We start from the raw sequence: 13,484 nt of genomic DNA, 5'->3' as shown, positions 1-13,484 counted from the left end.
TGCTGAACACTTCTAATATCATAGGATGCATTTTTCCCAGCATGAAAATTTTTGATTGTTTAGAATTTGGTACATTAAAAATACTTTTTACATTTTCCTAAAAATGATGAGGCAAGGTGAATTTTCAGACAAAACACTTGTGTTTTTACAAAATGTCTATTAATGTGAGCAGTGGGGAATAATGCAAAAAAGCTATATTTCCTAATATATTATTATATACTTAAACAGCAATAGAAACTAATTTATAATTCAATATAAAAGCTAACACTCTAAAATTATATATGATGTAACAATATTATTGATAAACTTGGAAGACTAATTGAAAATGTAATTCTAAAAAATATGTACAGTAGTGAGAAACACCGTATTTAGACCACATAGTATCAGATGGAGAAAAACTCAAAAATTACACAAATTTACACTACCCTTTAGTTCGTAACATTTTATGTACTACAAAATACTCACTTTATAAGCCCATCCTATATTGAATTACTCTGTTTTGTCATGAAATATAGCCTTAAAATATCCCAATTTTAGGGGCACCTGGTTGGCTCACTCAGTAGAGCATGCTACTCTTGGTCGCAAGTTCAAGCCCCACTTTGGGTGTATAGCTTACTTAAAAAAATAAAAGCTTTGAACAAAATATCCCAATTTTATATTTAAAGAGCAAAATATTCATAGATACATATAAGACAATATGAACCTATATAAAGCAATACAATAAAATGGAATGAGAACTGGGAATCAGAAAACTAATACTTGAAATTTGAGCTACTTACATACTTTTTAATATTTAGTTTCTTCACACCAGTGATGGGAAAAGTTAGATGAACTTTGCCTGAAAATCCCATGAGAATCAAGAATACTTGATTCTTACCAGTAAGGAGTGATACGAATTATGTTATTAGTGTATTAATAGAAAGAAACTTACCAGTAAGGAGTGATACGAATTATGTTATTAGTGTATTAAAAACAAATTTATTCTATTACTTTGTTAAAACATCTATCTTTCAATTAATGTTTTTAGTAGCCATTGTGGCAAAAAAATAATAAAAATATTTTAAATATCTTAAATTTCAGCTTTTTTCAAATAACTTTTGGAATTTCCTAGGTATAAAATAATAACTGACATTGTATCAACAAATGAAAGTATTTATGAGAAGGTACTTGATTATTACAGTAGAATTGGGGGAGATAGGGGATCACAGAATCAAAAAGGTAGGTAGCAATGGTCTAAATGTACACAAGGCCAGCATCGTCTCCCTCTCACTGCACCTGTTGTAATATAGTGGATTCCTGAATAAAACTAAATCTGCTTAGAATGTATAGAATTTATTATTTGGAGGCAAGAACAAGCATCTTATGAAAGGCAGCAAAAAGGGAGCCAAGAAGAAAGTGGTTGATCCATTTTCTAAGAAAGATTGGTATAATATGAAAGCACCAGATACGTTCAATATAAGAAATATTAGGAAAACACGAGTTACCAGAACACATGGAACCAAAATCGCATCTGATGTCCTCAAGGGTCATGTTTTTAAAGTGAGCCTTGCTGATCTGCAGAATAAGGAAGTTGTATTTAGAAAATTGAAGCTAATTACTGAGGATGTCCAGGGCATCTTTCCATCTTTCCATGTCATCTTACCCATGACAAAATGTGCTTCATGGTCAAAAAAGTGCAGAACATGATTGAAGCTCATGCTGATGTCAAGACTACCGATGGTTATTTGCTTCATCTGTTTGTGTTGGTTTTACTTAAAAAACAACAACAACAACAACAACAACAACAACAATCAGATTTGGAAGACCTCTTATGCTCAGCACCAACAGGTCCTCCAGATTCAGAAAAAGATGACAAAAATCATGACCCAAAAAGTGGAGACAAATGACTTGAAAGAATTGGTCAATAAATTGATTCTAGACAGCATCAGAAAAGACATTGTAAAGAGTCGTCACTTTATTTATCCACCCCATGATATCTTTGTGAGAAAAGTAAAAATGCTGAAGACGACCAAGTCTGAATTGGGAAAGCTCATGGAACTTCACAGTGAAGGTAGTAGTTCTGGAAACACTACTGGGGATGAGAACGGTGCTCACGTTGAATGAGCTGATGGATCTGAGCCACCAGTCCAAGTATCTGTTTAAAATTCAGACATTTAATGGTGACAAATAAAAAAAAAAAATCTTATTTGTGATGTTTAAAAAAAATAAGGTATTATTTTAAAAATTCTATTTTCCACTTCCAAAATGAGTTGAAAATACCTCTCTACCCTCCTCCCTTCCTATCTTCAGCCGGCTTCACATACTGTCAAAAGGCAGGAACAAAGAACATGGTTTTTCCTCCTCTAGTACTGAGTGCTGTGGACTGAATTCTGTTCCTCCCAAATTCTTACGTTGAAAGCCTACCCCTCAAGGTGATGGTAGTTGGGAGATGGAGCCTTTGGCAATTAAGTTTAGATGAGGTCATGAGGGTGGGACTCTCATGCATGATGCCCCTATAAGAAGAGACCAGAGAGCTCTCTCTCTCTCTCTGAATGTGCCCTCTCAGAAAAGGCCATGTGACAAAACAGGTAGAAGGCAGCTGTTTGCAAGCCAGGAAGACAGCTCTCATCAGAACCCAACCACTTAGGTACCCTGATCTCAGGCTTTCAGCCTCCAGAACTGTGAGAAAATATTTCTGTTGTTTAAGCCACTCAGTCTATGGCATTTTGTTTTAGCAACCCAAGCTGACTAGTACCTGAATAACCTCTGATGAGCAAGTGAAGAAGCTGGAGAGTTAGCTGCACTGGTACACGGGGAAGAATTCCCTTGTATTCATTGAGAGAAAATGAAATGGATGCTTATATCCAATTAATGAAAGAAAACTATTACATTAGACTTAACTAGAAAAAAAATTTAAGTATTGCCACTAGGTTTTAAAAAGATGCAAAGGAACAAAATTGAAAGGAAATAAACTAAGTTGTTAAGCACAGCTGTGAGAGGGTGGTGGCATTAATTGACAAGTTCTGGGGTGCCTGGGTGGCGCAGTCGGTTAAGCGTCCGACTTCAGCCAGGTCACGATCTCGCGGTCCGTGAGTTCGAGTCCCGCGCGGTCGGTGAGTTCGAGTCCCGCGCGGTCCGTGAGTTCGAGTCCCGCGCGGTCCGTGAGTTCGAGTCCCGCGCGGTCCGTGAGTTCGAGTCCCGCGCGGTCCGTGAGTTCGAGTCCCGCGTCGGGCTCTGGGCTGATGGCTCAGAGCCTGGAGCCTGTTTCCGATTCTGTGTCTCCCTCTCTCTCTGCCCCTCGCCCGTTCATGCTCTGTCTCTCTCTGTCCCAAAAATAAATAAACGTTGAAAAAAAAAATAATTGACAAGTTCTTTTTTCTTTTTTCCAAATTGTTCTTTAATATAGTTGTATGTATTTTTATAACTGAAAAAAAATGAAACCTAACATTTCGCTAGTGATCTCAATACAAAAGGAGTCTAACAGAAAGGTTTTGTTTATTTTCAGTTATCTTCACAGGGGACAAAAGCTATTTATAAAGCATTTTTTGAGTTCCCATATGTCTACCATTCTATTGGCTATTTTTTTTAAGTAGGCTTCATGCTCAGAGAGAAGCCCAATGTGGGGCTTGAACTCGCGACCCTGAGATCAAGACCTGAGCTGAGATCAAGAGTCAGATGCTTAACCGACTAAGCCACCCAGGTGCCCCTCTACTGGCTATTTTTAAAGGGTATGTGCTGCCTTCCTTAAACTCATCCATTTTATTGAGAGAAGATTCCATCACAGTAATTGATAATAATACCATATATACAGTATTTAGACAATTTTCATTGTAATGAGTAAATGCTGAAGTAAAATCAAATAACAAATATTAAGATCTCAAAGAAAGCACTCACTCAGAGCTGACCAACATGGAGAGCAGGAAAATATAATGATTACTAGAAATTCATGAAATAGAAAGCAATGCACTATAAAGAAAACCAATTAAGCCTAAAGTTGTTTCTTTAAAAATTAAATAAATAAAGTTGACAGACATTCAGCACAACTGACCCAATAGAAAAAGGAAGGAAAGGAGGGAGAGAGAGAAAACCTAAATAATTAATACAGAAAATTAAAAAGGAGACATCAGTACAAATGTTATTATGGACAACTTTGTGGCAATAATTTTGACAACTTGGACATATTACTATAAACATAACTTATAAAAACTGGCAGAAGATTAAAATAATTTCATCAGTTCCAATCTTATTAAAGACATTTAATCTATGATTTTAAAATCCCGTATAAAGAAATCTCCAGGCCAAGTGGCATCATTAGTGATTTTCCCCCAACATTTAAGAAAAAAAATAGCACAATCTTACACAAAGTCTTCCAGACAAATGAACAAAGTGGGAATAGTTTTCAACTTATTGTATAATGTTCATTACCTCAACACCAAATCCTGACAGGAACATTATAAACAAGGAAAATTACAGGTCATTTCTCTTTTCGAAATAAGTTTAAAAATCCTCAACAGAATATTAGCAAATTAAATTCAAGTTTGGTTTATTCCAAGGTTGAAGATTAGCTTCACATCTGAACATCAATGAGCATAATTCACTACATTAAGAGAACAAAGGAGGGAAATCATATAATCACCTTGAGATAAAAATAAAATCATTTGATAAAATTCAACATTGACTCATGATGAAACCTCTTCACTAAGTAGGAACTTCTTTAATATAGACAGGCTTTGACAAATACTATACATTATACTTAATGCTAATATATATAATAATTCCTTCTGAGATAGAAAATGAGAAAGCTGTTCACCATTTCTGTGTTATATTGTTCAGGGGGGCTAACAAATGCAATAAGGTAAGAAGAAAGAAATAAAAGACCCAGAATAGGAAGAAAAGAACATAAACTGTCATCATTCATGCACAGCATGATTATATACTTAGAAAATCTAGAAGGATCAACTGATATACCAGATTAACTACTAGAAATTATGTTAATTTATAAAGTCTATAAAATGTAAGGTCCATATAAAAAGATTAACTGTATTTCTAGGTTGCAGAAACGGGTAGGGCTGAAATAAAATTTTAAATAGCATTTAAAATAGCATCAAAAACATCAAATGCACGGAAATAAATCTTTAAAAAATGCAGAAAACTATAAAATATTATTGAGACTTTATAAAGCCCTAAATAAAAGGAAGGACATATCATGTCCATCTGCAGTTCCTTTGGACAATTTGTAAGTTTTTTTGCAATTCTTGATATCTACCTGGGGACAGGGAAATCTAAACAAACATCATCTTTTTATAAAATAATGACAATTATGGCACAGCTTGTGAGATTACAGTTAAAAAAAGACAAAACTAGAATAGTGGACAATGAGAGTAAGAAATTCAAGATTGGGGGAGAGCAAACCTACAGCATTTCATTTTATTGCCCCAAAGAGGGTAATATTTTTGTTCAATTTTGCCATATTTAAATCAATATCATTTGTTTATCAAAGACACCCTTAAAGGAAGTGAAAAGACCAGTCACAATACAACGAAAGATTAGTATCAAGAATTTAATAACACTCCAAATCTAGGAATCTAGGGTGGAAGCAAAGAGACAGGATTTGACAAGGGCAAATAAGTAGATATCAGTTGCTATCAATATTATTAAATGAAATAAAAGAGGGCAACTCATGAACAAGTGATGAGAATGCATCATGACAAAAAATTAATCTATTAATCTAATTCTGGATTCCTGAGATCTAATATGAGTGTGTGTGTGTGTGTATATATATATATATATATATATATGTGTGTGTGTGTGTGTGTGTATATATGTGTGTGTGTGTGTGTGTGTGTGTATCTATATATGATTGATTGAAAGGAAAAGGGACAGAAGTGATACAAATTTTTTGTTGCTTGTTTGTTTTAACTAGGAGAGTTGTAAGCTACCAGGAATAGGTATGAGCCCTAAAAACAAACTACTCTAAATAATATAAAAACCTTGTGGAATCAGACTTTCTTATATTTTCTGGTTTTACTATTTTTATGCTTTCCTGCTCGTTCAGCCAGGTTTTTAATCTTATCTTTTAATATTTAACTAGCATTTTTAGGTGTTCTGTACCCAAGTCTTTCCTCGCATAGTTGTTCACCGTGTTCTCAGAAACACATATGCGCACACACACACACACACACACACACACACACACACACACATAGAGCTGTATTTTTTTCAGCTTTATTTTTTATTCAAAATGAAAACAGCATATTTAAGCTCCATGGGTGGAACTATTTATTCTAATAAATTAGATAAATTTCTTCATTAAATAGAAAAAAATAAATATGCAAATTGGTACCACTCTTAGAAAATAAAATGGTATCTTCACTCATAGTGAGTACTTCCTATGTGCCAAGAATGATTCTGGATCCAAGGGATTTAGTAGTGAATAAATCAGTCAATACTATCCGTCTTCATGGATTTTATATTCTATCAGGAGGAGGCAGACAAAGTCAGATAAATGAAAGAAGCAACATGTCCTGATATCTCAAATGCTAGAGGTCAAAGTAAAGCAAGTGACCTAACAGGGCTGGCAAGTATGGTTGCTGCTATAATAAACTGGCCAGGAATGGCCTTACTGGTAAGGAGGCATTTGGACAATGCCCAGAAGTGGCCAAAAGGTGATGCCTATGATATCTAAGGAAAGGAGCTTTCTAGACAAAGAGAACAACACCTACGGAGTTCCTGAGTTGGACATGTTAGGTTTGAAATGCCTGTTAAAAATTCAGGTAGACATGCTGATTAAGCAGTTGAATGTGAGATGGAGTTCAAGAGAATAACCAGGCTGGAGATATGTTTGGAGTCATCAGCACATAAACGATATTTAAAGCCACAGCTTGGATAAAATTATCAAGGGAATGAGTGTAGCTAGAGAAGAAATTCAAAAATTTAATGCCAGGCCTCTATTTTCACTAGGGTCCCAAGACTCTTAGTGGGATTTAAAAATATTGTTAGAGTTTAGAAGGTGATCTGGTGAATAGTAGTGCTCTTCAATGTCAGGTTTTGGAAATATTTCAAAGGTATAACTATTAGAGAATATATGTAGTATGATGGAAAGCAAAATCATTGAAGGAAAAGGGCTCAAGGAATGCAGAAGCCAATGAGTCAGAGAGCTTATTTATTTGGACACCCACATCACAGTTATTACAAGACTGGTGCTTGAGAAAGTCACAAGGGCCCAGGGTCTAAATTCTTTAAGATATGAGAAAATGGATGCAAATCAATAGATTACTGTAAGAAGAAGAGATAATGGAGGATATCATTTGATGACATGGGATTCAAAGATGGATTCATGTTAGAGAATAGGAAGGGACAATGGTCTGTGAACAGCATAAGGAATAAGGTCACTACTCCATCTCCAATCCCAGACAGGCGAGGTGTGGGAGAGAGAACCATCACCACTTGAGACAACAGCAGAGAAAGAAATGTCCTCAGGGCTAGGGACAGAGCACGGATTTTAGTGAGACCAAGAGCTGAAGGGAACACTTAGCAGAAGAGAAAGATTTAGGGCTTTTGCTGGTTACTGGCTGTGATTTCAGGGAGGAGAATAAACAGTTTCTAGGAGCAAAAAGGATAAGGGATAAGGTCACAAAAGAAGGCATACAGAATTAGAGAGAAAGGGAGTGGGACTTTGGTGATAAGAGGCAACCTGGAAGTCCTAGGTGTCTTGTGGACACTGATGTAGACAGAGTTAAAGGTCATACTTAATGAGATTCATCCCAAGGGTCCCAAGGCTGTGAACTTACCAAGTAGGGTAAGGTAAGAAATCTTGCTAAGAGCAAAGGCTCGGGTTGGTCCACTTCTCTCCAATCAATGATTATGTACAGAGATTTTAATATCTGAGAAGCAACCCTACAGGTAAGGGAAATATTCTAACCTTTTGTTCTTTTCATTGAAGATAGTTTCATTCTTTCCTTGAAGATTACAGATGATGAAACTAAAGCCCAGAGAACTGGGGTACCTCCTACCATGGGCCTATTCCCTTAGAATCATAAAGATGGAGGTAAAGCTCTGAAATGACTGGTGAAAGGGGTGCTTTAAGAATATCAATTTCAGGGGCGCCTGGGTGGCGCAGTCGGTTAAGCGTCCGACTTCAGCCAGGTCACGATCTCGCGGTCCGTGAGTTCGAGCCCCGTGTCAGGCTCTGGGCTGATGGCTCGGAGCCTGGAGCCTGTTTCCGATGCTGTGTCTCCCTCTCTCTCTGCCCCTCCCCCGTTCATGCTCTGTCTCTCTCTGTCCCAAAAATAAATAAAAAACGTTGAAAAAAAAAATTTTAAGAATATCAATTTCAGTGTGACCTACCAAATTCATTGAAATAGCAAGTAAACAGGTAGATTCAAGGTCTAGAGCAGGATGCTAGCAATGATAACGACAAAAATAGTTGAATTCAGGAAAGGTCACAGTGATTGTGTTTATACATTAACAATAAAACTCACTTCCTGAGTTCCATGCTGTGATAGGGTTGAGTGTGTGGTTAAGAGGTAGGTCTTGTGCTTCTAGTAATAAATCCTTTAGGATATATGCTTTACTATTTACGTCTAGGGAACTGAAATTAATAGTCACGGCTCAATTTTATTAAGCACCAGGATGTATGGTATACATGTTATAAATATAATCTAAACATTTTGAGGTTGGTATTGCTATTATTCCCCATGTAATCAATGAGGAAACTGACTCATAGAGTGATTAAGTCACTTGGATGAGGTTTCCAACTAGAAACTGGCAAAGCCAGAATTCTAATCTCATTAGAATGACTAGAACAACTTCAGTGCCTTCACTATTGTGCTATCCCGTAGCCCCCTTACCTGCAGTTTCACTTTCTATGGTTTCAGTTACCCACAGTCAACCAAGATCCAGAAGCAGATGATCCTCCTTCTGACACACTGTCAGAAGGTAAATAGAAGCCTAATGCTGTCATAATGTCTATGTCATTCACCTCACTTCATCTCATCAATAGACATTTTGTCATTTCACATCATCATGGGAAGAAGGTGGGTGTAGTACAATAAAATATTTTGAGAGACAGACCACATCCATGTAACTTTTATTACAGTATATTCTTATAACTGTTCTATTTTATTATTAGTTATTGCTAATCTCTTACTGGGCCTAATTTATAAATTAAACTTTACCATAGGTACGTGTGTATAGGAACACACATAATATATATAGGGTTCGGTACTATCTCAAGTTTCAGGCACCCACTGAGGGTCTTGGAATGTATTCCCCATAGATAAAGGGGGACTATTGTACCACTTTAAAAGGCAAGGCTTCAAGTGTATAAAGTATATATATTTCTATATATATAACATATAATTATTATGTGTCATACATAATAATATATGTAAGTCAAATGAATAGAAATCTTGACTTTGTCTTAACTCCCATGTTCTAATTTCCTTTCCTTTTTCCTTTAATAAGAATAACTTAAAGGAAGGAAAAAATAAGATAAAAACAGAGAGGGAGGCAAGCATAAGAGACTCCTAAATACAGAGAACAAACTGAGAGTTGCTGGAGCAGAGGTGGCGGGGCGGGGCGAGGGCGGAGATGGGTTAAATGGGTAAGGGGTATTAAGGAGGGCACTTTTAGGGAGGAGCACTCAGTGTCATATGTAAGAGATGAATCACTGGGTTCTACTCCTGAAGCCAACACTATGCTGGACGTTAACTAACTTGAATTTAAATTTAAAAAAATTATTTATTTATTCTAAAAAAGAATTGGGCAATTTTAATTTAAGAGCCCAGTAAATTATCATACACCTCTGAGAAAACCGCAAGATCTGCATTCTCCACAATTTAAACTACATCCTCTTATTAAAGAGACCTCAGCGACTGTTTCAGACATTCAGTGAAGCTATAACTTACTAAACAGTGTTAATACTGATGTCCAGAAAAAGCTTTGTTGGACAAATTTGTAGACTAAAGCTGTAAAATGAACTAAAAAATTAACATGAATTTTAAAAAGTATTCATAAAGTATTGATTATTTTTCACCCAAGACACAAAGCCAGGATCACACCTAGGTCACACCTAAAAAAAAAAAAATCAACATTTTTCACACTTCTCTGATAGTTAAGTAAGTCCTGGCCACAAACTTTCAGATATTTCTTACCTTACCAAAAATAATAATAATAATAATAATAATAATAATAATAATAATAAAATTGCTATTATAAAAGAGTTGTTTGGCTGAAAACAAAGCAAAATAAAACAAAAATTCATTTAAAACAAAGCACTGGTGAAATTTCCACTCTTATTTTATTAAAAATACATTTCATTTTAAGGAAAAAAGAAGAACTACACTGTAGCATTTGGAAATAATATTTTATTGAAAATTTTTATACTTTCAGAATGTTTAACCTTCCAACTCCCCATGAAGTTATATGAGTATTGAGAGACTTATATCATAAAACTAATAATCTGCCCAACAATTTGCTTTTAAAGCATATAAATGAAATGCATAACATTTTACTTATTTTTATGCTATCTCTGCAGTCTACATATAATCAGTGTAAACCAGAACCATAAAAGAAAAGTGTCCAGTGCCCTTTTTTTTGCAGGTATATATTCATTGTTGTTTTTGTATTTTATTTCCCCAAATTCATCTTTTTCTTTTAGCCTATAATGCTGAAAGAGATATACAGATACATATAGAAAAATATTCCATTTGGGTGGCTTCTTTTAATTTGTCTTCATTCATTCATTCATTCATTCAACAAATGTTTATTAATGCCTAATATGTGCCAGTCACTGTGATAAGACAAGGAGCCTTCATCTCCCATGAAGTTATTATGGATCTATTAGTAAATATTCCAAATATGTCAGCAGAACATTTTTGCATGGACAGAACCTTTAGCAAACCTCAAAGCACATCCTGTAGGTGACTGCCCATTCTGCAGGCCTTTGACTCAAAATTTCATAATAATCTGTAGCTAGTAATTGAGATTCTCTCAATAAACATTTTAGAAAGATTTTGTCTTTTCTTTAGCAGTAAAAAAAAAAAAAAAAAAAAAAAAAAAACAAAACAGTGGTCAAACTCCTATGGAGTAAGTTTCATGTAGATGGAAAAAGACTTAAATTTCTACATTCAGAGTAAAGCCATGAGAATTACTGAACCCTTCAATGAACTAAGAGGTGGCTCTAAAAAGGGAAAAAACATATGATTTATCTGAGTTTAATGGTATTTGAAAACAGATTTTTATCAATGCTTAGTATGATTCTGAATAAACTCTAAATATCATAGAACTTTCACTTATAAGGTAGCTAAGGGCTGCAAAACCTCAGCCTTCACAGTTATCAGATTTCAAGATTATACTATTTCACCTATTAGATCCTATGCTTTATGAAGAATTTTTGACAGCATTTACTTCTTCATATACATATTCTAGACTCAGTTGAGATCCACACATTGTTTACACTACCTGGGACCTCAAACTACCTGATCAAGCCTTAAAAGAATTTAAGCTATGGATCAATTCAACATTCAAAAATTTTAAACAGACGTGTGTTCGACTTTAAACAGCATGTGTTCAAGATTCTGACATTATATTCACAAATATTAAAAGCATTGGTGAATATTGGTTGGATTAATGAAAATGTGGTGCTTGAGCCTCCATTTGATGCTTGAATTCCTTATAATAATCAAAGCAGAGAAACGCTGGCAAAATTGTAGTTGGATAAAGGAAATTTTATGCAAGAATGTCTTAAGAATGCAAGGAGAAGCTTCTTCTGCAAATTTTCAAAATCAATCAAAGTCCCACTCTACAAGAAGAGTTTTCTCTTAATGACAGCCTGAAGCTCAAGAACATGAGTAACAAGTTTAAAAAGAGGAAAACTACAAAACAGTTTCTTTGGATCAATAGCCCCCTAGGTCTGTCTTTAAGCAAGTCACCAAGTTCCAGAGAGTTAGCTTTTCAATCACCCTTAAGGGACTTTAAAGAATCATCTATATTTTCTTTTGAAGAATTATGTATTCTTTTAAAACAACAATAACTCAAGGATAGAGGAATTTATAAAAGTATAAGAAATTTATGCTTATAATTTCCTAAAATCTTCAATATTCACACACATTAAAAACATCCAATCTGGGGCGCCTGAGTGGCTCAGTCAGTTCAGCATCCAACTTCAGCCTAGGTCATGATCTCGCCATTCCTGAATTCAAGCCCCGCGTCAGGCTCTGTGCTGACAGCTCAAAGCCTGAAGCCTGTTTTGGATTCTGTGCATCTCTCTCTCTGCCCCTCCCCTACTCATTCTCTCTCTCTCTCTCTCTCTCTCTCTCTCTCTGTCTGTCTCTCTCTCTCTCTCAAAAATACAGAAACATTAAAAAAATCCAATCTCTCAAGTTCAAATAAAAGAGCTGAAAATGAATTATTAGTATTTGTTTCTGAAATCTCTTTATATTTTGACACAGTATTTAAAGGAAATACTAGCTATTTGACACTGCATTTTAAATGAATGTGAAATAATGAAAGTCACTGCGTTATTATTAACACTTACGAATGAGACTCACCATGTTCTTTCGGAAATCCCATGGAAGAGGTGGTCATGGGTTGTAAGGGCAAGCCAAAGTTGATGGGGACGGCATATGGTGAGACCAACAATCTGTTTCCAGAATGTAAAGATAAAGCCTTGAGTGATTTCTAATCCCTATTTTGTAATACAAACGCTCAAGAACAATGTTATAATATTGGATGCTAATCACAGAGGAAAAAACCACTTGTCTCCTATCAGTAGAGACTATGCATGTTGGACCCTCAGCATTCTGCAGAGTTAGAAGCATGCAGTAGGCCCTCTATAAATATTACTGAAAATATATATTTTTATGTAATTATGTTATTACATAATAAATATATAATATTTATTGAATTAAGACAAAAATAATACCAAATTTTGCTGGCTCTGAGCATGGATAACAAACAGGAACATTTGCTTTCTGAATGAAAACAAAACTCAGAAAAGTGAACAAACATCATATCTATTTATTCTCTCTTTCCCAAGAGATTTTAAGTAACATGTTTCCTATCATGACTTAGCGAGATTTAACCAAGTCAGCTGAATCAAAAACTGGGTATCATGTAGAAATTTTAGCAAATGTACATAAGCAAAAGGAAGAAAATAAAAATTAGCCCTAATTCACCACCCTATTATTTTAGTCATATTTGTAAAACCTTAAATGCTTCTTAAGGGCCAGGCACTATTCTAAGTTCTGTCTGTCTGCTGCATTTAATGCTCACAACAAGATACTGGGTTTTTATTATTATTACACCCATTTTATTTTATTTTTATTTATTTATTTATTTAAATTCAAGTTAGTTAACATACAGTGTACTATTGGTTTAGGAGTAGAACCCATTGAATCATAACTTACATATGACACCCAGTGCTCATCCTAACAAGTGCCCTCCTTAATGCCTATCACTCATTTAGCCCATCCCCCCACACTAACCTCCCCTCCAGCAACCTC

General features: G+C 35.1%; 1 protein-coding gene and 1 pseudogene across 2 annotated transcripts in view; one reads left to right on the top strand and one right to left on the bottom strand.

The window, feature by feature from the left end:
- The window catches only part of IQCM (IQ motif containing M), a 461,312-nt gene that overhangs the window by 315,432 nt on the left and 132,396 nt on the right, over positions 1-13,484 (bottom strand). For both annotated transcript variants that reach the window (XM_025921378.2, XM_086704127.1), the window contains exon 7: positions 12,531-12,622. In XM_025921378.2, coding sequence (XP_025777163.2) covers positions 12,531-12,622 — 92 coding nt within the window. The remainder of the gene's footprint in view (positions 1-12,530; positions 12,623-13,484) is intronic.
- On the top strand, positions 1,342-2,142 carry LOC112858046 (small ribosomal subunit protein eS1 pseudogene; annotated as a pseudogene).

This window comes from Puma concolor, chromosome B1, assembly GCF_028749965.1.
Source record: "Puma concolor isolate L17-30 chromosome B1, mPumCon1.1.hap2, whole genome shotgun sequence".
Lineage (NCBI taxonomy): Eukaryota > Metazoa > Chordata > Mammalia > Carnivora > Felidae > Puma > Puma concolor.
The sequence above is the reverse complement of the archived record's forward strand: the minus strand, read 5'-3'. Positions and strand labels throughout refer to the sequence as shown.